This window comes from Phoca vitulina, unplaced genomic scaffold (genome assembly GCF_004348235.1).
Source record: "Phoca vitulina isolate PV1807 unplaced genomic scaffold, GSC_HSeal_1.0 scaffold40, whole genome shotgun sequence".
Taxonomy (NCBI): Eukaryota; Metazoa; Chordata; class Mammalia; order Carnivora; family Phocidae; genus Phoca; species Phoca vitulina.
Window position 1 is genome coordinate 3,035,558 of NW_022589743.1, and position 21,590 is coordinate 3,057,147.

Consider the following 21,590-nt stretch of genomic DNA (forward strand, 5'->3'; position numbering starts at 1 on the left):
TCCAACCCGCATCGGGCTCCCTGCTTGGCAAGAAGCCTGCTTCTCCCTCTCCCACTCCTCCTGCTTGTGTTCCCTCTCTCACTGTGTCTCTCTCTGTCAAATAAATAAAATCTTAAAAAAAAATGATTAAGATGGTAGATTTATGTGTACTTTACCATAATTTTTTTTAAGGCATTGGAAAATTTGATATGCACTAGATGTTATTGTTAATTTTTTAGGTATGATAACATTCCTGTGGTTATATAGAACAGTGTCTTTATTTTCAGGAAATGCACACTGAAAAATATAAGGGTGAAGTACAACCTATTTTGAATGCACGGATGAAAGGATGGATGCATAAATAGAGAGTTACATAAAGCCAACCTGGCAAAATGTGAACAGCCGAATTGAGGTGATAGATGTAGTGTTCATTGTACTGCTCTTTCAATGTTTTCTTAATATGTGAAAGTTTTCATAATAAAAATTTGGGAAAAATGTTTAAATCACTGTATGGACCCAGCTGGAGAAAATACTCTCAAGCCTCCATACATGCAAAAATAATTAGATTTTTCCAGATGAGTTAACTCTGGTGTGACTGCCAAAAAAAAAAAAAAAAAAAAAAAAATCCAACAAAGCAAAAAATAACCATTAGCTGTATTAACAGAAATATGGCATTTGTGGACAAGCTATTTACCCTCTGTGAGTCTTGGGTTCCATAGGATGTCAAATGAGAATTATATTAATCCCTTTCCTCTTTGGGTTGTGACAAGAATTAGATGAGACCATGTATGTAAAAGGCTTGAAACAAAAGCCAATATTCAATAAGTTCTCCCTAAGCGGGTGGTGGGAGCAGAAGCATGAGGAAAATGTTACAGTCTTAATCGACCATGCTGGTGGTGACACCACAAAGCACAGTGTGTACTCTGCTCTGAGTGCTCTCAGAGGGCATTCCTCTGGTTCCTTCCTGGGCAATACAGTCACGTCACACAATGAGCAGCTGGAGGATAAGGGGCTTGTTTCACCTGGAGTGGGAAAGACTGAGGCGGGGAATACATCACAATTGTCTTCTGGTAGCTGAAAAATGGCGCTAGGAGCAAAGGGTAAAAGTTTATTGAAACAAATGCCATCCTAAATAAGGAAAAGCAGTCAAAGTAGCTAGAACAGAAAATTAACTGTCTTAGGAAGTTGTCAGCTCCCTCTCTTTGGTAATGGGTGGATTGTCATCAGAGGCTGGACAACCATTTGATGAAAACTTTGTCATGAAAAGGAGATGGGGGTGGGCGCCTGGTAGAGATGCAACTCTTGATCTTGGGGTTGTGAGTTCAAGTCCAGTGTTGGGTATAGAGATTACTAAAAATAAAATATTTAAATAAAAACAAAAGAGAGAAAAGGAGGATGGTCTTTATGGTCCCTTCCAACCCAGAAAGTCTAGGGCGCCTGGGTGGCTCAGTTGGTTAAGCGACTGCCTTTGGCTCAGGTCATGATCCCAGGGTCCTGGGATTGAGTCCCACATCCGGCTCCTTGCTCTGCAGGGAACCTGCTTCTCCCTCTCCCTCTGCCTGCTATTCCACCTGCTTGTACTCTCACTCTCTGTTAAATAAATAAATAAAATCATTACAAAAAAAAAAAGAAAGAAACTTCCAACCCAGAAAGTCTAAGATGCTCTTAAAACATGGTCCCTGAAAGTGAATACAATGCTATGGATATGAGTTAGTAAGACAAATACCTCCCTTAATATAATTACTGTTATTTAAATCTTGAAAATCTTTATATGAAGAGAGAAAACCAAAAACTAAATACATTTGTTGTATATGTCAGTTATTAATATTATACCATCTATGCTACCTGTTGGATCTGTCTCATCGTTACTCTTATATTTGTTCGTTTATCTTTTCAATATTTTGTATATACTTACAAGGTATATTTTCCCTAGGTACTAAGGATGTAAAAATAAATTATATAAACGAGTGGTAAGAGCCCAGCAGTGGGATTAACAAGGTTTGAGCGGAGGAAACAAGGACAGAGATTCACTCTCTTTTTTTTTTTTTTTAAGATTTTATTTATTTATGTATTAGAGAGCGAGAGAGAGAGAAACAGCATGAGAGGGGAGAAGGTCAGAGGGAGAAGCAGGCTCGCCGCTGAGCTGGGAGCCCGATGTGGGACTCGATCCCGGGACTCCAGGATCATGACCTGAGCCGAAGGCAGTCGCTTAACCAACTGAGCCACCCAGGCGCCCCAGAGATTCACTCTCTTTAGGGATGGGGGGAAGGCTTCTTTGAGGAAGTGAAACTTGAGCTACGTCTTAGAAAATAGGATTTTCCAGACATGGAACAGGTAGAAAATCATTTCAGCAAATGGAAGAGCTTATTAAAAGTCAATATAGAAAAGATGTCATGTTTTGGAGGGACAAATAACCAGGTAAAACCGGATCTCGAGGAAATATGAAAAGCCAAGAACGTCAGGAACATGTATCACAGTTCTAAAAGGGGAGAGACAGACAGAAGACTTAGACATCCAAGCTTCTTTCTTCTCTTCTTCCCACTTCTAGAACCTCCCTCCTAAAACCCCATATCTTTTCATTCCATAAGCTGGTGACCTCATTCACAGTATAAGGTTTTAAGTGTTTTTTTGTCCTCCAGTTACTGCCGTATTTTAAGAGGATTTACAGATATAACAACCTGGAATTGGGGCACCTGGGTGGCTCAGTCTGTTAAGCTTCTGCCTTCAGCTCAGGTCATGGTCCTGGGGGTCCTGGGATCGAGCCCACGCATGCTCTCTCTCGTCTTTCTCTCTCTCAAATAAATAAATAAAATATTTTTTAATTTTTTTTTAATTTTATTTATTTATGTGACAGAGAGAGAGACAGCGAGAGAGGGAACACAAGCAGGGGGAGTGGGAGAGGGAGAAGCAGGCCTCCCCACCCTCCGCCCCCCGCCCCCACCCCGAGCAGGGAGTCCGATGCGGGCTCGATCCCAGGACCCTGGGATCATGACCTGAGCTGAAGGCAGATGCTTAACAACTGAGCCACCCAGGTGCCCCATAAATAAAATATTTAAAAAAAAAAACAAACCTGGAATTGGGGGGCGCCTGGGTGGCTCAGTTGGTTAAGCAACTGCCTTCGGCTCAGGTCATGATTCTGGAGTCCCGGGATCCAGTCCCACATCGGGCTCCCTGCTCAGCGGGGGGGGGGTCTGCTTCTCCCTCTGACCCTTCCCCTCTCATGCTCTCTGTCTCCCATTCTCTCTCTCAGATAAATAAATAAAATCTTTAAAAAAAAAATAAAATTAAATTAAAAACCTGGAATTGGGGTCTTCCTTGTTGTACATTTCAGATTTTTAAAGATTTTATTTATTTATCTGAGAGAGAGAGCACATAAGCGGGAGAGAGGGACGAGCAGGCTCCCCGCTGAGTGGGGAGCCCGACGTGGGGCTCTATCCCAGGACCCTGAGATCATGACCTGAACTGAAGTCAGATGCTTCACTGACTGAGCCACCCAGGAGTCTCACATTTCAGATTTTTGATCCCTCAAAATATACCCCACCTACTTTACATTTTGATGGGCTTGTGTTGGACTTTGCATGAGGACCCTCCCTGCAAGAGTGTCATGCGCAGAGAATGCTCGCTTTCCTCCAATATCACCTCCAATGGATTGAAATTCCTTTGGCCTCCATTTCCTTAGTTAACAAGCAAGGCTGACAACGGGAAGGGATGAAAGTAAGAGTGGACAGACTCATGAAGCCTTAACTGGACCTTATAAAAAATAGTTCCAACTGCCCCCCCATACTCTCACTGCTGTTTAATGATTTTTACTGAGTTTCAGCCAAAATTGATATTCCCTTTGGTTAGAGGGCTGAGTAACTCTCTGCGAAGTAAGTGAAATATGGTGTGCTTGTAGTCCCCTAGCTTGCAAAATCATCAAGACCCATTATTTCAGCATGTTGTCTCCAGGCTGGCTCCGACCCATGAAAAGAAGACTGGGAAGAAGCCTGGCTCCTGCCTTCCCATAAACAATTGAATTTATTTGACACCTCTTACTGGTAAAAGCTCAGGTAAAGGGATTCAGTAGCCGGATGAGGGCTGGGATCTCTAAATATGTTGAAAATGTTATCTGTTTTTTCTCAAATATGTCTCTGTCATTCAGGTATTTGTTCTGTGATAGTCTTTTACCTTGACAGCCACTGAATCCCTGCAGCTTGCATTGCAGAGCAAGGAAAGGCAAGATCCCCCCTCATCCTGCTCACGGGGAGCACCTGGTGAGGAGAGGCCATATGTGATCTGGGCCCTGTGGCCTCACCACCAATGCTCACCCACCTCCCCCTTGTTGTGCACGCCTTACTCATCTACAGAGGAGGTAACAGAAAGGACAAAATAAGTGGGTTTTCTCTGAGGGGCTCACACATGCACTCTCTCATCTCCTTATCTGCAGACTTGGCAAATTCTTTACAACATCTGATCAAGGAAGGTGGGGTTTTTTTGTTTTTGTTTTTGTTTTTTGATGTTTCCACATGTTCTCAATGTACTGCCCTGCTGCTAGGATACGATGAGATGCCCTTATCAGGAGCCCCTTTGGAGCTCTGCAAAGTCTGCGTATTTTTAAAGAAATAGCAAGCCAGTCCCAGAATGTAGCTTCTTTGGGGGAGAAAGCAACATTTGCATAAAGCAAGAGAGTAGATGCCAGACCCAAGTGATCTACTGCCCCTCATCTGGCTCTATGTCCCTCATCTCTCCTCTTCCTGTCTCACCCAGCTTCCCCATCATCCTATTGTCAGGACCCCTCTATAGGGGACCCCAGGACCTGGGCTGAGTTATAGGAGAGGAAGCTGCTCATGGCCTCCAGCTTTCTGCCTTCCATCTGCTTTGTGTCTGGCTCTGCAGACCAGTGCCAGGAGGCTCACAGGTGGAAGAGATTGGAGATTTGGACTTTTGATCTGCTTATTCCTCAAAGTCTTCAAAGCCCTGACCTATATGTCTACCATGACTGGGATCTCCAACAAGGCCTGGGTGATGGGAGGGGGGGCGGCAGGGAATGGGGAAAGTGGAAGAGGTCTGATTCAAGTGAGAGTAGGCGGGGTGCTTGGGTGTGCAGTCAGTTAGGCTAAGCATGGGACTCTTGGTGTAGGCTCAGGCCCTGATCTCTGGGTAGTGAGATTGAGCCCTGCATCGGGCTCTGGGCTCAGCACTGGAATCTGCTTGAGATGAGATTCTTTCTCCCTCTCCCTCTGCCCCTCCTGCTCATGCTCTCTCTCTCAAATAAATAAATCTCGTTTTAAAAAAACTGAGAGTAGGCAGCTAGGCAGTGCTATTGTCTCTGACTCCAGGGCTAAAAGCCCCTTCTTATTATCCATCCGTGTGTCATGACTCCCATTACCTGGGAAGTCATAGCGCCCACACACCAATCATAAGAATTTGGAAAAATATGGCCTCAAAGAGAACTCTTCCCAAATTCATGTTAAGAGCCCCCTTCCCATTTCCCTCAGGCTTGCTGTAATATACCAAACTTGAATCTTTCAGCTTCAAGATCAGTCATGTTCAAAGTGTCTACATCTTTCCAAATTTGGAGAAGACCACTAGAAGGGGAAGGTCCCTAAAGCCAAACCTCCCATCATGACCAAACCCTGGAGCATTAGAAGTTTTCTTGGACTCTGTGAGTCAACCAATATTTGACTTGGATTCTATTTGCAGGAATTTTCAATCTTTAAAGGTTATACGGAGAGAGAGATTCCCTAGGTGAGCCTGGTGATCTTGGATATTTGGGTAATCTGCTTGATTTCTGTTCCCTAAAAGGAAAAAGGCAATGACCTAAGACCCTGAACAAGACCTGATGGTCTGATGGGTAGGGGTGCAGCTGGGGCAGGATGAGGCGGAGCCATGATCCCAAATGCATTGCATATTCCAAATATGTGGACTTACATATACATTCTTGAGGGCTAGAGGCAGAAAAAGAAAATCATATGTTGCTTTTCAGATATGCAATCTTGGGTACATTACTTATTTTCTCTGCGCCTCGGGCTCCCCATAGGTGAGAATAACAATCATACTAACCTCCCAGAGATGCGGTGAGAGGTAAGGGCTAATAGCAAAGTGCTATATAAATGTCAATAACAACAACGATAACAAAAAACCATAACTGCTGCCCTCGAGAAGGGAGGTCAGGGTGAAGCACTCTGAAAGAAATAGAGTTACCTGGACAGCAATGATAAGGAAGAGTAGCTGGCTTAGCCCAGGTCATCAGCACTTCCTGCCCCTGAGATAATACGGCCTCTCCTTCTCACCTGTCCACACTGTTTCTCTACTCTAAGGCTCCTTTCCCTTCTCACAAATTACACAGGCTCCGCTCAGCAAATGTTTGTTCCCCACAAATAGCTGCCAGTCTGACAGCGCTCACCCTCCCAGAGCTTGGGGATTTGTATGGATTATGGTTTTGATGACTGATGCAGCCCTAGAGGTCAAGAAGATAAACACAATTGGCAAGAGATAAAGGATTCCTCTCATTTCTCACCAGCCACCAGCCTGCCCCATTGGCCTTTCCTGCCCAGGCCCTGCTCCCTGAATCAACAGAAATATAGTGACCAGACCAAGGGATAGGATATTCCCACTCTACTTAGAACGGATGCGATCACATTTTATATTTTCTGTTCCACTCTGGGTGCTTCGTTTTACGGAAATATTAAGTAAGGAAAGAAGAGCAGGATGGGAAAAGATCTGGAGATCAGGTCTTCGGAGAAACAAAGGAAGGAATCGGGCATGTGTATCACTCTAGAGAAAGAAGGAGCTAGGGACACACGTGATGGCTTTTTTCAAATATTTGGAGGGGTAGCATGTAGAAAAGGAATTCAGAGTCATTCTGTTGAGTCCAGAAGGGTGGCAAAGAAGTAAGATTGATGGGTGCAAGTCCCAAAGAGATGAGCTCCTAATCCATATAAAGGAATATTTCCTATCATTGAGAGCAATCCAACATTAGAGGAATCTTCCTTACAAATAGCAATTTCCCCATTGCTAGAGGCATGCAAGCCCAGCCTGTTGTAGGAAAGACTAGGCGAGGGTATAAAGGATAAAGTCTACAGTCTTTCCACCTCCAAGCTTTTCATTGTTCTTTTGCTTTGATTTGCCCCACCCTCGTTCTCCAAGGCCATCTCAGGTGGGCACTAGTGGGTTGAGAAAAGAGGGAAGTTCCCAGCAATTGTCAGCTTCAGCACTGATAGGTGTCTGGAAATTCACCCATCTGACAGAGAAATAAAAGGCTCGTGGACTGTGTCCAGGCGGGGCACGGGGAAAGACAGAAGGGATGAGAAGAGAGGTAGGCAATGCAGATTCCTCAGTTCTCTCTCTGAGCCAGGAAGCAGCTAGCTGGTCCTCAAAACATCCAAGGGCAATATTGATCTGAAAGCTGGAGTAGCATCTCATTTGGGGGCAGGAACTTCTTTCCACATCTGCCAAAGGCCAGGGGAAAACACCTCTCCCTGTTACTAGAAGCAGATTTACAAGTAACTTACTCCTCCTCTGTCTCTATTCCTTTAAACAACAAAACTCCTCCATTAAGCTTACAGAGTTGTGGGGGGGGGTGTGTGTGTGTGTGTTGGGAGAGGAGTAGAGTCTTTTCCTTCCAGGCACACGTAGGATAGAAACAGCTGCTATTCAAACCATCAAGGATTTGTGAACTTTCCTCTCCTTCTCCCAAACAAGGGCTTCAGACCTCATTGGGGAGTGAAAACTGTAACTCAGGAAACTGCTCCCTGTTCCAGACTGAGGTGGAAAAGGACTCTGGGGGTGCTGAGTCAGACCCTCTGTGACAGCGGGAAAATTCTCTGCATCTTAAACCCTGCCTCGGTTGAGAGGAGAGGATGGAAAAATACTCCCCCAGGCTTCGACTGACCTAAAAGAAGAATCTAAGTTATGTCTCAGCAACTGAGCAAACATTTACACTTGTCACCAAAAATAAATTTGAAAACTAAATTTAAAAGACCTAGGGAGGAAAAAAAAGAGAGAGAGAGAGAATCAGGTCTTTTCTTGTTTTCCAAAGGAGGAATCTGACATTCAGCTCAGCTCAGCACCTGGCCAATGGAGAAGACTTAAGAGCAAGAGGTTTGTGTACTGACTATATTAAATTCAAACCTAGGATCCTATTTCCTGCCCTACGTTGGGAGATTTGTGTAAAAGAAAGCTGGAGGAAAAGAAGAAAAAAAAGCAAAATTTGCTTTAAATTTTTTCCAGTCTCCTATACCCATTTGACTTAGAAAGTAATAAAGAGGCAGAAGGAAGATCCATATGTATTGTAGATAAACCTCTCGTTCAAAAAGAGGAATTTTTTAAAATGAGATTTTTCTCTAGAGAAATAGAGGGAGTTTTTCATAAGGGCAGGATTTAGGGCCACGCTCATTATTTTTGTTAGATTTATATAAGGCACATTTGGAAGTTAGATTTTTTTTCCCCCAAATCGGTTAGGATGTTGAAGAACCCAAAGCTGGGGTTGGTAATAGACACTAACTGTATGCTATTTTTCTTTTATTTTTGTATCCTTCCCTTTGTTCCTCATTATTAAATTCTAGGGATAAACACAAGCTCTTTTTCTTTTTCCTAGTCAAGGCAGGAAGATGCAGATAAAGTCTACTAAACTGTGGGTCCAAACACCCAAATGAAAACCAAGGAAAAAATCAGCTTTGCAGATCTTCTGTATTCGATGAAGATAATGTAGGAGCTTGGCCACATTTGGGATTTTTTGTTTGTCTGTTTTGCTTTGTCTTCATTTTTGCTTTCCCTCTGAATCCTTAGCCACAAGCCACCAAACTTGAAGGGTTGATTAATTTCCCCCCTATTTCCTTTTCCCTTCCATTCTGGGAATTCTGGAGAGAAATTTGATTGAGGGATTTTTAGCAAAAGGCCCTCCTCCTTTTCACCTGTATGCCGAGAACCCTTCTGTTTTCCACTCACACTTCTCAGGAGTCTTGCTCTGCACCACTTAGAGTCAAAATACAAACTCAAGGTGTAGGAGAGAAAGAAAACCTTTCCACGCAGGTAACAATACCTGTCTCCCCGGGAGCCCGCCTTCTCCAGCTGTTGCAGCCACGTCTGCAAAGCCGTGTCCTGGACTTTTGATCGAGAACACACGTAACAATGTTAGTTTATAGACAAGTCCGCGAGTGCGTGAGGGAGGCTGGCGTGACTGCGGGGAATGTATCAAGGTGTGGATTTCAATAGGTTTTGAAATGTTCGCCCCGTAGGTGGGAGCCTGCAAGCCTGCAGGCCCTTTCAAAGGCATCTTTGCAATTCCCCATTTCCAATGCACCTAAATTACTGAATTTGAATTGCTGAATAGAGACCCCATGCTGGATTCAGCACTTGGCCCCCACCCCCACCCCACCCATCCTCTGCGGACGGTATTGCCTTCCTGCCGGACTGGCTCTTTGTAGCTTCAGCCCCTGGGTAGGATCTCTCTGGCCAAACCCCAAAGGTGGGGATTGAACACTGAGTTCCGGAAGCTGACGGAGCGTAAATAGGAGAAACTGGAGGCGGTGGAGGAAGTTGGAGCTGAAGAACAATGTGGGATCGCTCTTCTACCACCTACCAGCCTGTGTTTGCTTACACAGAGTTGGAAGACTTTTCCCCCTGAACAGCCTATTGTCCAGATTTTGCCTCTTCAGAATCCCCATCCTAAAAAACAAGAGCATCTGGCCAGCCCGAAGCGGGGAAGCAGAGAACCCTGACCCAAGGTTAGAGCCACGCCCAGGACCCTTGGCCCTTCGCGTTCCTGAGGGTCGCTGCTGAGGAATTCCCTTCCCCCAGCTTTGTTCCTCCCGATCTTGAAACCTAGCCCCAGAGAAGCACAGGGTGCAGGGGACTTTTCCTTATCCTTGACAGTTTTCCCTTCTCTTTTCCTGGCTGGTCAGTTCCTGTTTCTGTGATCAGGATCCATGTGTGTAGGTCTATGATAGGAGTAAGCAAAAGGACATCATCAACTGCCAACAATTTCCAGTGATGGCAACTGACCCTGCTAGACTGCGTGATCCTCCCGAGGGCTCTGCGACCCTTCCAACAGGTGGCCATCCTTGCCCCGAGTTCCATTAAGCTTTCCCTTAACGGAAAGTTACATGAAACATGTATCTTTGAAACATGTAACATGAAAGTAATGCTTTCCCTCGCTATCCCCCTTCAGGCCCAACAAGCCCACGCACTGCTCTGTGCCAATTCACCATATTGACCCTAGAAGGGAAAGACATCCCAAATATTTTTAGAAAAGATGAAAGGAAACCTAGGTCCATTCGTGTATGGACGACCTTAGACTCTGTGGGGTTGAGGTGGGAGATGGAGAGGTAAAAGAAAGGCTTATCTGTGACAGGAATGCCTCACCCTGATCTCCTTACTGGGGTCGCTCTGCAGAAGGATGGCTGCTCGTCCCTTTTGTACCAACATTTCTACCAATCTAAACACCCCCAGGCGACGACCCCGGGGGTGCCTGGCTGGCTCAGTCGGTAGAGCGTGCGACTCTTGATCTTGGGGTCGTGAGTGAGTTCGAGCCCCATGTTGGGGATAGAAGTTACTTTAAAAAAAACAAAAAACAAAATCCAGCTGAGCCTTCAAATCCCTTACATTTCCAAAGTTGAGTCTTTTCTTGAGTTTACACTTACTAAACTAAAGGAAGCCCAAATAAAACCTCTGCGGGTGAGCCCTGGGAACAGACTCACCCTGAAGCTATGAAGTCAACTCACTCTGTCATTTGCCGGAGAGAGACACACTTAACGCAGGACCGTAGGAGAAGAAAATGCCTCCCAAGTCCCCTCCCTTCCCCAACCCTGCTTTCATTACCTCCGTAGTGATGCACTGATTATGATAATACTCTTGGACTCAACAAGCATCTGAAACTGACACCCTTTCAGAACACCATTTTTGGGGTGCCCGCCTTCTAGATAGGAGCATTCTGCTTCAATCTTCACTTACTCAACAAATATTTACTGAGCATCTACTACGTGCCAGGCATCATTCGAGGCACTAGAAATAGAGCAAAGAACAAAACAGACAAAATCTCAGCCTTCATGGACCTTACATTCTAGAATGTTAGGAGGTAAGAGACTGTTTTCATATATGGTTGCTGGGAATTGTGCATCACCTCTTTTTTGTATGAGCTCTTTTAGTGTTTTTGGAAGAAGAGTCCAAGCTATCACAAGGTTACAAGTGTCTCTGGATGAAACAGTCTATAATACTAATAACATGCAGATACGTGACCCTTTGCAGTCCTGGATCATCTCCACGACCCAACAGTTCCATTTTAGTCAATCTCTGTCTACTCCTTCCCCCAAAAGACAATCATTTGCTGAGTCCTCTCTCCTCTGGGAGGCCCTGGCTGCTTGCTGGTCCAGCAAGAGGGGAGAGACCAGGGCATGACCCCACGACCGGGGCCCTTCCCCCGCCCTTCTGGCCTCAGCAATCCCCTGGACAGGCGGCTCCGCCAGGCCTGGGGGGTGGGGGGCCGCTAGCCATTTTAGGGCTGAACTCTCCATGAACCAGGAAGGGAAGGGGGGGACGGCAGAAAAGAGCCAGTAGGAGCAGGCTAGGGAGGCCAGGCTTCTGGGCAAACCTCTCTGGCTGGGTAAATATTGAGCTGCCTCATCTCCAAGGTTGGGGGTTGAAACAGAACTGTCAGAGCAGAGTAAACTGAAGGGAGCTTCAAGCCCCTGAGGAACAGAGAGCACATGCTTTGTGGGGCTCCCTCCCTCCTAGGTTCCCTTCCAGGCAAAAAAGGCTGCGGGACTCAGAATTGTCTGGACTCAGGCCAGTGATTTTGAGAGCTTAGAGGAAATGGACTGGGGGTAGGAAGAGAAAGAGTGATTTTAATTAGCTCTAACTGGGTCAGTAGACTCTATCCAACAGGATGCTTCCCCCACCCCACCCTCCCACCCTCCTATCCCTCACCAAGTTTAACATTCCTTCTTACTTATGTCTTCTATCCTCAGATGAAAGGATGAGTCAAGCTGCAGTGGGATAATTCAATCTACATGAAAGACTGGGAAAGCAGGCCCAGAGAGATTAGGTGACTTACCCGAGAACACACAGGAGTCTCCTGATAGAGTAAACTTGGGTCTCCTGACTTCTTACAGAATTCTTTCTTCTCTGAAGTATCTGCTCCATTTATTTCCTGATGAGGAGAACAACAGTGGACAGGCGCCAGGAAGCCTTTGAGCCTCTCTGTTCTCCCAAGAATGGACATTAAATATTTTGCATCTCCAACTCCTGTCCCACCCAGGACTCACTCTGATTATGGAAAGCATTTAGAGAGCAGAGAAACAGCAAAAGCTGAAGCATCTGGAATATTGTGACTGAGTCATGCAAAGGAGGTCATTCAAGGGAGTCCTTAGAGTCAGGACTGAATCATCAGAAAAAGAAAAGAAAAGAAAAGAAAAATCTGGTACAACTGCAGGGGGTGCCAATCTCATGGACAATAGTGAGAATGTGCTCGCAGACTTACGCAACGAGGCTCTCTTGCCAAGAGCATGTCTCATCATGACACTGTACCAGTATTCTGTGGGACTACCCTGAATCTTGTCATTCAGAATTATTTTATTCCGTAACAGCAAGTCCCATGGTTATGGTAGCAGCTGGGCCTGTGGGCGCAGTGCAGGAGGACCAGGGCTGGAGGATGTCTGCTTCCATCATGCCAAGACCAAGAACAACTCGGTGTAAGAAAGTAAGAGAAAGGTCTTATGTGAATGTATATATATGACAGAAAATCTCTACTGAATGCACTACCGTGTTCTAAGCAGATCTCGTGTATCTCATTTATTCTTCAACATCCTCCATTTTATATCTGAAGAGATGGAAGCACAGGGAAATTGAGTAACTGGCATAAGCTCACCCAGCCAATAAGAAGGGGACCACACTGAAAATCCAGTTACACTTTAGAACCCTTGCCCTCCACCACTCTAAGTCAGGAACTCTGCCTTCAAAAATTCCTGTCCATCCTCCCAGAATGGAGAAGGGAGGAAAGTATGGGAGGCCCAGGTCACTCTCCCCCTCCACCGGTCAGTGCACTGAGACCTAAAGGAAATGACAGGGTCTCAGCCAGACCCACTGGACCTGTTCTCAGCCTCGAAGAAGGGAATCCCTTCTGTAGCCCCATTACCTGCCACTAGTCCCATATGTTTATCAGGGATCAAACAAGCTATGAGTGTGAGAAGTAAGAGTGTGTGTGCGTGCCAAAATGTCCAGATGTGCCCTGGAATAGATTAGAGACCAAAGAAGTGGGAGAGGATATGCTCCTCTTAACAATGAGAATTATGATTATAGCGCACATTTATTTATTAGGGACTGTTCCAAATATTTTACACATTTTAACTAATTTAATCCCAATATCAACCCTATGAAAATAGGTACTATTACGGTCCCCATTTTGTAGGTAAGGAAACTGGTCGCAGGGAATTAGACAACTTGCCCAAGGCCACTGGCTGTGATAGGCAGGGTTTGAAGGAGTTGAACCCAGGTATCCTGGACGCTTCCTGAAATCCTCAGTCTTCCTCTCCGGCTCATCTGGATCGGCTGCCCCCCACCCCCAGCCCCCATCTCAGTCATCCCAGAGATGCCCCCAGCCTCCCCATCCCAACTCCCTTCCAGCAGCTCAGGGGTATGGGTGCAAGGAATGTTCCTTAACAAAGAAACTAACTTAAAAGTAAGAAGAACTTCAGGGTTTTTTAAAATCTCTTTTTCTTGTCTCTCTTGTCCAGGAGATCAAAGGGCATCACGTTAGGAGAACAAACGCTGAAGAAAAAGGCAAATGAAAGAAGAAAAGTTCACACTTTGGGCTGAGAAACAGATGGTGCGGAGGGTTGGGTGGAGTGGAGGCTTGACTGCCCCCCCCCAGACAGTGGGGGAGGGGTGGGGAGATGCTCCTCAGAAACCTTGACAGACTTGCAACCAGCCCTGAGAAGAATTCTCTCTCCTATGAAGACTCAAGGGGAAAAGATTCTCTTAAGATTTTAATTTTCAAAACAGGAGAATTTTCTTGAGATAGTCTTGATAAATGGAAGTGGGGGTGGAGGGTTTTCCAGTTCTGCAGAAAATGCGCTATCAGATCTCCTGGTGAATATAATTCCCCTCCTCCCCCGCCCCTCCACGCTGTGAAAAATCCACCTTTCTAAGAGCCGCGGTGGAATCTATGAGTGAAGCAGTTTGGCATCTATCCTGGGAAGTTCAACAATGAACACCATCAACTTAATTCAATAGCAGAAAAATGTGCTTTTGTTTGTTTGTTTTACCATCCTCTCCTTTGTCAGTTATGATAGGAAAATGCACAGTGATCTTTTCTTTCTCCAACTAAATGCCTTCTGTGTAGACCAGTCTGGAGCCTGAGGTTTGAAGTGGGATTTAGGAGAGCACAAAGTGCGAAAGAGGTCAAGATCTTCGCATCAAAGATGATGGGAGACTCAGACTTTTTGTGGATTATTTTGAGCCAGCCCCTCTGTTAACAGAGAATTGATTAGCCCCCTCACCCTTCCCTGGGGGAATCTCATGGTTCCTTCTGCGATGACCAAAATCAAATGGGCCAGCCTTCCCCTTTCCTCCTGTCCCCTCCATCACGCTTCCCCCAGGGCCTGTCAGCCCCATTCTGAGGCCCAACTCCTCCAGCCCTGTAGTCCTGTCCTAACCACTGCTCTTTCCTCTCCCCGCATTTCTGCCCATTTGCTGTCCAGAGGTTGGAGGATCCACAGATACCCCAATCAGAAGGCTCTACTGGCTTCCAGTAAATGGCCCCAAGCCCGGGGAGTTTTGTTCCCACAGACACTTGCTCTGTCCCCTCTGTCAAGGTGACCCTTTTAGGGAAGCCAACCTTGGTGGCAATTTCATTTCAATGCAGAGAAGCGGTTAATAGGGGTGTGTGTGCGTGTGTGTGTGTGTGTGTGTGTGTGGTTTAAGACAGCAAGCTCTGGGAAAGCTAGGCTTCCTCTAGCAGCTCACTTCCCTTCCTCTCCAGCGGGGCTGCGCAATTATTGATAACGTTGCCTTTCCTATGATGGTACCGTTTTCATTAGGAAGCAAATGCCCAGTGTTTCTTACGGACACTCGTTCTTTTGACCAACTCTCTTCCTTTGAGGTCAAGAATTAAATAGATGGGGTGGAAAGGACACCCCCTTGCTCTCGCGCCAGCGTCCCCCCCACCCCAGCTGTCAGGGCTCCGGGGCCTTTGGACTCCCCGGGTAACTGGAATCAATAATCGGGGCCGGAGCCCGCAGGCCCGTGTCAGCTCGACGGCACCGCGGGGCGAGTGAGCGCTGGCGGTTTGTTGGCCATCGCGGAGCTTCCTGAGCCCCGGCCCCCCGCCTCCGCCGACCAAAGGTTTGTCAGTGGGACCGGCCGGGAGACAATAGCTGCCCCCGCGGGGCTCACTGTTGGCTTGTTTGGAAAGCCCAGAGGCGCTTGGAGGTAAAAAGGTCAGCGCGGGATTGGGGTTTACCCCGGCCCTCCCGACCCCCCCCCCCACGCCGCCCTCCCGCGTCCTCCAGCTGGCCCGCCCTGGGCCCCCTACCTGCCCGCCTCCCGCGCCCCACCCCACCCGGCCCAGTGGCGGCTGCCTCCCCCCACCCCCTCCGTCCAGCGCCCCGGAGACCGGGGACGTTCACCTTGAGCCCGGGGATGGCCTTCTGGAGGCGGGCCGGCTAGGGCCAGAGTCTCCCAGCTACTCTGGCTTCCCTCGTCCCACGTCCCGGTCGCCTTTGCGTGGAAGGGTTCTGCGTTGGGGGGCGGGAGTGGGCCGGGCGGGGTAGGTGGGGGGTAACCTGTGTGCCAGTCTGCAGTTTGTTAAGCACCCATCCTCTGACATTCTCTGAGCAAGAGCTGGAGGGGCGGGGGCATTATTACACAGCCCACCGACCGCGGGTTCACTCCATCAACCTTTATTGAGGGCCCACTCTATGCCGGGCCTGGCTCTGGGCCTGGGGGAGAGAGCAGGGGGAGGGGGTAGAGGGCCCTTGCTTCCCCCCACACTTCCTCCTCTGTTTTACACCTTTTCTGTTCTCTCCAAACAAGCTCTTTCTCTCTTTTCCTGCCTTCCTCTCAGGACCCTCCCTGGACAATTTCCTTCCCCCCATCTTTTCCCTTCTCTCTTTCCTGGTTCCTCCAATGACCCAAGGACTGACCACTGTCAGACCTGGAGACTGGGGCCCAGTTCTGCTTGGGATCCACCCAGTAAGTCTTTCTCTTTATCCAGCTGAGATCTTACAGCTCAAATCTTTCCAACTCTTCCCCCATCTCTCTCCAGGGCTCTTGGGGTATGAAGCCTCCTCTTCCCGGAGGTGGAGGAGAAGCAGCAGTCGGGAAGAGGGGAAAAAACAGACTTTATTGAAATGAGGTAGCTGGCCATACAGAGAGAACCCGGTTTGCTTGGGGCTCAGGTTTCCAGAAACTCGGGGGGGGCACCTCCACTGTTTCCAAGGTTCGGAGAAATGCTTGCTGCTGCTAGGAGCTCTCAAGGCACCTGGGCCTCCCGAGGCTGCCTCAGGGCTCGAGGTGGAGATGGGGAGGAGGGGCCTGGGTTTTCCAGGAGGCAATAAATAGGGGAGGAACTAGTGGGGGCGTGCCTGCGCCTTCCTGGTAGAGGCTTGCTGGGGGCAGGCCTCGAACAACGTTCCAGAAGTCTCCGGGAGTACCAAGTTCCAAAACACTTTGGTGGCTTAGAGATGAGGTCGCTGGCGGGAGGCAGGTCTCAGAAAACCTCTGGAGGCTGCGTCGTTAGTGCAATACAAATGTGCCAGGAGGGGGTTAATAAGGTTAGATGGGGGGGGGGGCTTTTTGGTCTGTCACAAGGCAGCTGGTGTTATTGTAAGGTCTGTAGTGACCGGAGAGATTACGCATCGGTAATACGCCTGCACCCAGAAGCCTCCCCCAAGAGACACTTCAAGGCCTTCCCTCTGTCCGGGCCTAGAAGAGGGAGTTAGGATCCGAGCGCGTGAGAGGAGTCCTCGGGGCTCAAAGGCACTGAACTGAACACAGGAAGTGGGAAGGGAAAGGAGAATTCGGGAGGATGAGGCTTGCTCCTACCCCACCCACGTGCTGATCCCCAGATGAAAGGCGGAAGGAAGCCCTTCCCTCCAGAGTTGACAGGTTCCGAGCGTCCCAGGCCTCCCTGGTCCTATAGGGTCCCCAGCCAGCAACACCCTGCCCAGACCAGAGAAAAGCGTCTCCCCATTCTCCCCGAAGGCAGCTGCGAACGGGCGCTCCAGCCTTGGTGAGGGTCGCCGGAACCGTAAAGCCGAGGCCTGGGTTCGGGAGAGCCGAGGAGCGGGCTGCACTGAGGCGCTCTAGAACAGAGGAGCCCCGACGGTTGGGGAGGATTCATTCAGGAGGTGATGGAGCTGGGCGAGGCCTCCGGGGACGTGCACGTCGACTGGTCGGAGGCGTCTCCAGCCGCCTCCTTGGGACAGCCCGGAGGGGCTGCGGGCACCCGGCCTCCCTCCCGCTCGCGCTTCTTCTGCTTCATGCGCCGGTTCTGGAACCAGATCTTGACCTGCGTCTCGTTGAGCTCCAGGGTGGCGGCGATCTCCACCCTCCGGGCGCGGCTCAGGTACTTGTTGAAATGGAACTCCTTCTCCAGCTCGGTCAGCTGCCGCGTGGTGAAGTTGGTGCGGAGGCCGCCGGGCGCGCCCAGGCCCAGCTCGGACACCTTCGCTAGGGGCGGGGCGGGGAAAGGGCCACGTCAGCTCTCTCACCTCTCTCCCCTTCCCCTCTCCTCCTCCCGGGCCAGCTCTGCGCCCCCAGCGTCTGCCCAACTTCAGCTCTCCCCGTGCCCTTGGATCGCCAGACACCCCCAAGGTGACCTCCAAATTCAGACGGACCTCCCCCAACTCTTCCGTTTCCCCCCCCCCCGCCACCCCCCTCCCAAGAACCGGGTGCTGAGTCTGTGTTGGGCACAGAGATGAGGAAGCGGGGGCGTGTGGCGACTTCCTCTGCAGGGTAACCGGGCACTCCCTGGGTGGGGGAAGCCCAGCTGACCTGAGACGGGGCGGAGTGCTCTCACCCGCCCCCACCAGGGCTGCTCCACCTGTCCCGCCAGCCCGGGCCCGGGACACCCTCCGTGCAGGAGCGGCAGAGCGGCTTTGAGCCCCGGAGAGGAGGTGGCCGCTCCTGACTCCTACCTGTCTTGGGTGGGTTCCTCTTAACCTTCATCCAGTCGAAGGTCCGGGCCGTGGGGGTGCTGGGTTCTGACGGGCAGGGCGACTCCTTGTCCTCCGAGAGGAGTTCAGCATAGGCCGATGCAAAGCTCGCCGTCTGCTCGTTCCCGAAAGGGGGCTGCGGGGGAGGGTACGGCCCGGGGCCCGCTCCACCGGTTCCGTAGCCGTCGGACAAGCCCCCTAGCGGGGCCCCATAGCTCGAAGGATGGTAATAGCCTCCATCTCCTTCCGGTTGGCCCAGAGGATAGTACTGAGAGGGCCCATAGCTGGGGCTGCAGGCGGCAGGGGCGTACCCTGAGGTCGCCGAGCTGGGGAAGGGCACCCCGAGCGCCGAAGGCGGCTGCGGGGTGGGATAGCCTGAGTTCTGCTGGAGCGCGGGGCTGGGCAGTCCCCCACCATAGCGGGTCTCGCCTGCGTAGCTGTCAACAGCCGGAGCCGAGCTGGGGGGGAAGGAGGTAGGGGCGCTGTGGGCGCTGTGGGCGCTGTAGGCGCTGGGTCCCCGGTTACAGAGTGGGTACTCTAAAAAGGAATTCATCCTATTATAGTCCATGCGTGGAGGCCGCAGGAGGGTCGGCCCGTTTGGGGGAGACACCCTCTTGCCCTACAACCTTTCGGCAGTATGTCACAGCGCTGAAGCTTGCATCCATGGCCCGGCCCAGCTCGCTTGGGCCAGGGCTCCCCCAGGAAGGGGGTAGGGAGTGGGGGTGGAGGGGCGCATGTGATCTCTCCCAGGCCAATGGGCGCAGCGGGCCAGAGTTTGGCAGCCCCAGCGCCCATCCATCACCCCCCAAGCATTAGCATGACAAAGACACTTCAATCACCCGCAGCCCATCCATCTGAGAGCGACGTGGAAGCGTCAAAAACATCTTTCTTCAAAGACTTTTGGAAAGAAGGGACCAGAGGGAGAGGGGGTAAAAGTTAGAGGAATATTCAAGACTTTCTTCCCCTCCCAACCCCCAAGGCCTTCAATAGGCTCCTGGGTTATTAGATTTGGACAAATTCAACCCAGCTGCCCCTCACTCTTCCCACCCCCAAACGAGCTTCCCTCCACCCCAAGGCTGTAGACTAGGAGGTAGGGAATCCAACCTCCTTACTTTGCCCAAAACTCCCACCCCTGGTCTCTTTCTCCCAATTTATCTTGGGGTGATGGGCTAGGACAGCAGGGGAAGGTATGTTATCTCGGGCCAAATGGATAACTGTGAAGGAAGAGGGTGCAAAACGTCCAAGGGTGGGGCAGGGTCTAGAATCTAGAGGAAGAATTCATTAACGGAGAGGTGGGAAACTCATTTCAGTAAGCAAGGCAGGACGACAGAAATGTGGAGAGGAGGATGAGAAACGCCCCATTTCTCTCTCCACCTCTCCACAGAAATGCTCTCTCCACATTCACACATCCATTTCTCTCCCTCAGCCTCACTTTATATTCTCTGTCTCAATCCATCTCTCCATTCGTCCATCTCTCTCCATATTTATATTCGTTCCCTACCTACCCATCACCTCATCTCTCTAGATGTATTTATCCTCTCTCTAGCCATCCATAGCTGTAGCTGGCTCACTCACTCAGACTCAAATAACTCCTTGTATCTCTCCAGAGAGCCACAATGGGCACAGAGCTAGGTGATGTTTACAGGGGAAGAAGAGGGACATTTTATTCTCTTTCTCAAGTGTTTAAAACTAGTGGAGCTAACTCTAGGGTTGCTGGTGGGGAGGAGGGCGGGGGGATGGGGTAACTGGGTGATGGGCATTGAGGAGGGCACTTGATGTACTGAGTGTTATATGCAACTGATGAGTCACTAAATTCTACCCCTGAAACTAATAATACACTACATATTAAGTAAATTGAATTTAAATAAAATTTTTTAAAATAAAAAATAAACTAGTGGAGCTCCTGTATGCCCCTGGTTGCCTCCTTCCCCTCTCTCCCTCACCAACTTCCATCTCTTTCCCCTACCTCCCCCCAAAAATCCCAAGCCTCAAAATCATAAATTCAGTACCAGTCGTGTCTTAAAGATTAGTCAAATTTTCAATGAACTTTCTAGAATAAATTAAGGGAGTTTGCTTGGAGAATGAGAGAATCAGAGACTCAGGAGTGGAGCCTCACCGCTCTCTGTCCTGTGTGTCTGTTGGGTTAGGTTTGGGGGAGGGGAGGAGAACAGGAAGTGCCTCCTTCTCTCTCTTTTAGACCTGGATGGGACTGGAAGAGAAACTCTTAGGTAGAGCCCATTGATTCTCCTCCTCCAGACTCTGAGGACAAGAGCTTGGCGCAATCCAACACCCACGCTCATTTGTAACCTGTCAGGGTGTCTGCCTGAGCGGAGGCCTGGGGCTGGGGCTAGGGCAAGTCCGGGAGGGCAAGAGTTCAGGGAGGGATCTCTGTAAACAACGGAACTCAGGAGAGGAAGGGAAGCAAGCAGGTGGGACTGGTCTGAGAGAGGACTCTCAAAGCTGCTCAGCTTTCCCCACCCCTAAAAGGGCAGGGTGAGTACTCCTCCTCTGCAAAGAACCCCAAAGTGCTCCCTCTCTCTGTGTGTCTATGTGTCTCTCCATATTTCTGTTTCCCATTTCCCATCATTTTGCCCGTCCTTTATAGTCACTTCTCTGGCTTTCTATCTTTAACACCAGAGTCACACAGCCTTTCTCTTCGCTTAATAACTGCGAGCCCAGCTTAGCCCCCCAACTATGAAGGAGCTCAAAGCTTTTCACGGGCCCCTTACCCCTTTCCCTCCCCATGTGTACTCTGCTTTGGACCCTGCTTCAGACCAGAACAAGTTGGGGGGAGGGAGCCAGCTGGTAACTCCTTTAAGGGAGATACAATGGGGGAGGGTGAGAGAATGTTCTCTGCCAAAGGGATGAGGGCAGACAAAGGAAAGTAGAGTTGAGATGGGGGCAGGGGTGGCCTGCAGAGGGGTTGAAGAGAAAAGGAGTGTGGAGGTGAGAACAAGCATATTTCTTTCTAGTTCCCTTTTTGGGGTTTGTAGATGTTCCTAACTTTTTTCTCTCACTTTAAGATATTCTCCATGGAGGCCTTTGGAGAAGAAGGGTTTATTTAGAGTTAGGATTTCTCTTCAAACCCCAAATCTGATTGAGGCCTGTATCTGGCCTGGTGGCCCAGCCTCTGAGAGACTTGAGACTTCTTCACTCTCTACGTTTGCCTAAACCCAGAAAGAACCCACTCACCTCATCCCTTGCTTTTCCAATTAAGGCAACAATTTGAGGTCTAAATGAAGTGAATTCCAAACCAGTTTGTTTGTTTGTTTGTTTGTTTGTTTGTTTTTAGAGGGGGGAGGGCCAAAGGAGAGGAAGTGAGAGAATCTTAAGCAGGTTCTACTACCAGTGAGGAGCCCGACTCAGGGCTCAATCTCACAACCCTGAGACCATGACCTGAGCAGATATCAAGAGTCAGGCGCTTAACCGACTGAGCCACCCAAGCGCTCATGCAAAGGGATGGGGGAAAGTGTTTTAAGT

General features: G+C 49.3%; 1 protein-coding gene across 1 annotated transcript; it reads right to left on the reverse strand.

Moving 5' to 3' along the window:
• Positions 1-17,296: 17,296 nt before the first annotated feature.
• HOXB1 (homeobox B1) lies at positions 17,297-18,678 on the reverse strand. Its single transcript, XM_032429167.1, has 2 exons — positions 18,093-18,678; positions 17,297-17,625 (listed from the first exon to the last, which is right to left on the reverse strand). The coding sequence occupies exons 1-2, from the start codon at positions 18,676-18,678 to the stop codon at positions 17,297-17,299; spliced, it is 915 nt and encodes a 304-aa protein (XP_032285058.1).
• Between the last annotated feature and the right edge of the window lie 2,912 nt (positions 18,679-21,590).

Excerpts from the sequence above, each read along its gene's own strand:
- HOXB1 (XM_032429167.1), bottom strand. The coding sequence starts at position 18,678 with ATGGACTATAATAGGATGAATTCCTTTTTAGAGTACCCACTCTGTAAC. Across the intron at positions 17,626-18,092 it reads GAGGAACCCACCCAAGACAG|CGAAGGTGTCCGAGCTGGGC; the intron begins GTAGGAGTCAGG and ends CCCCGCCCCTAG.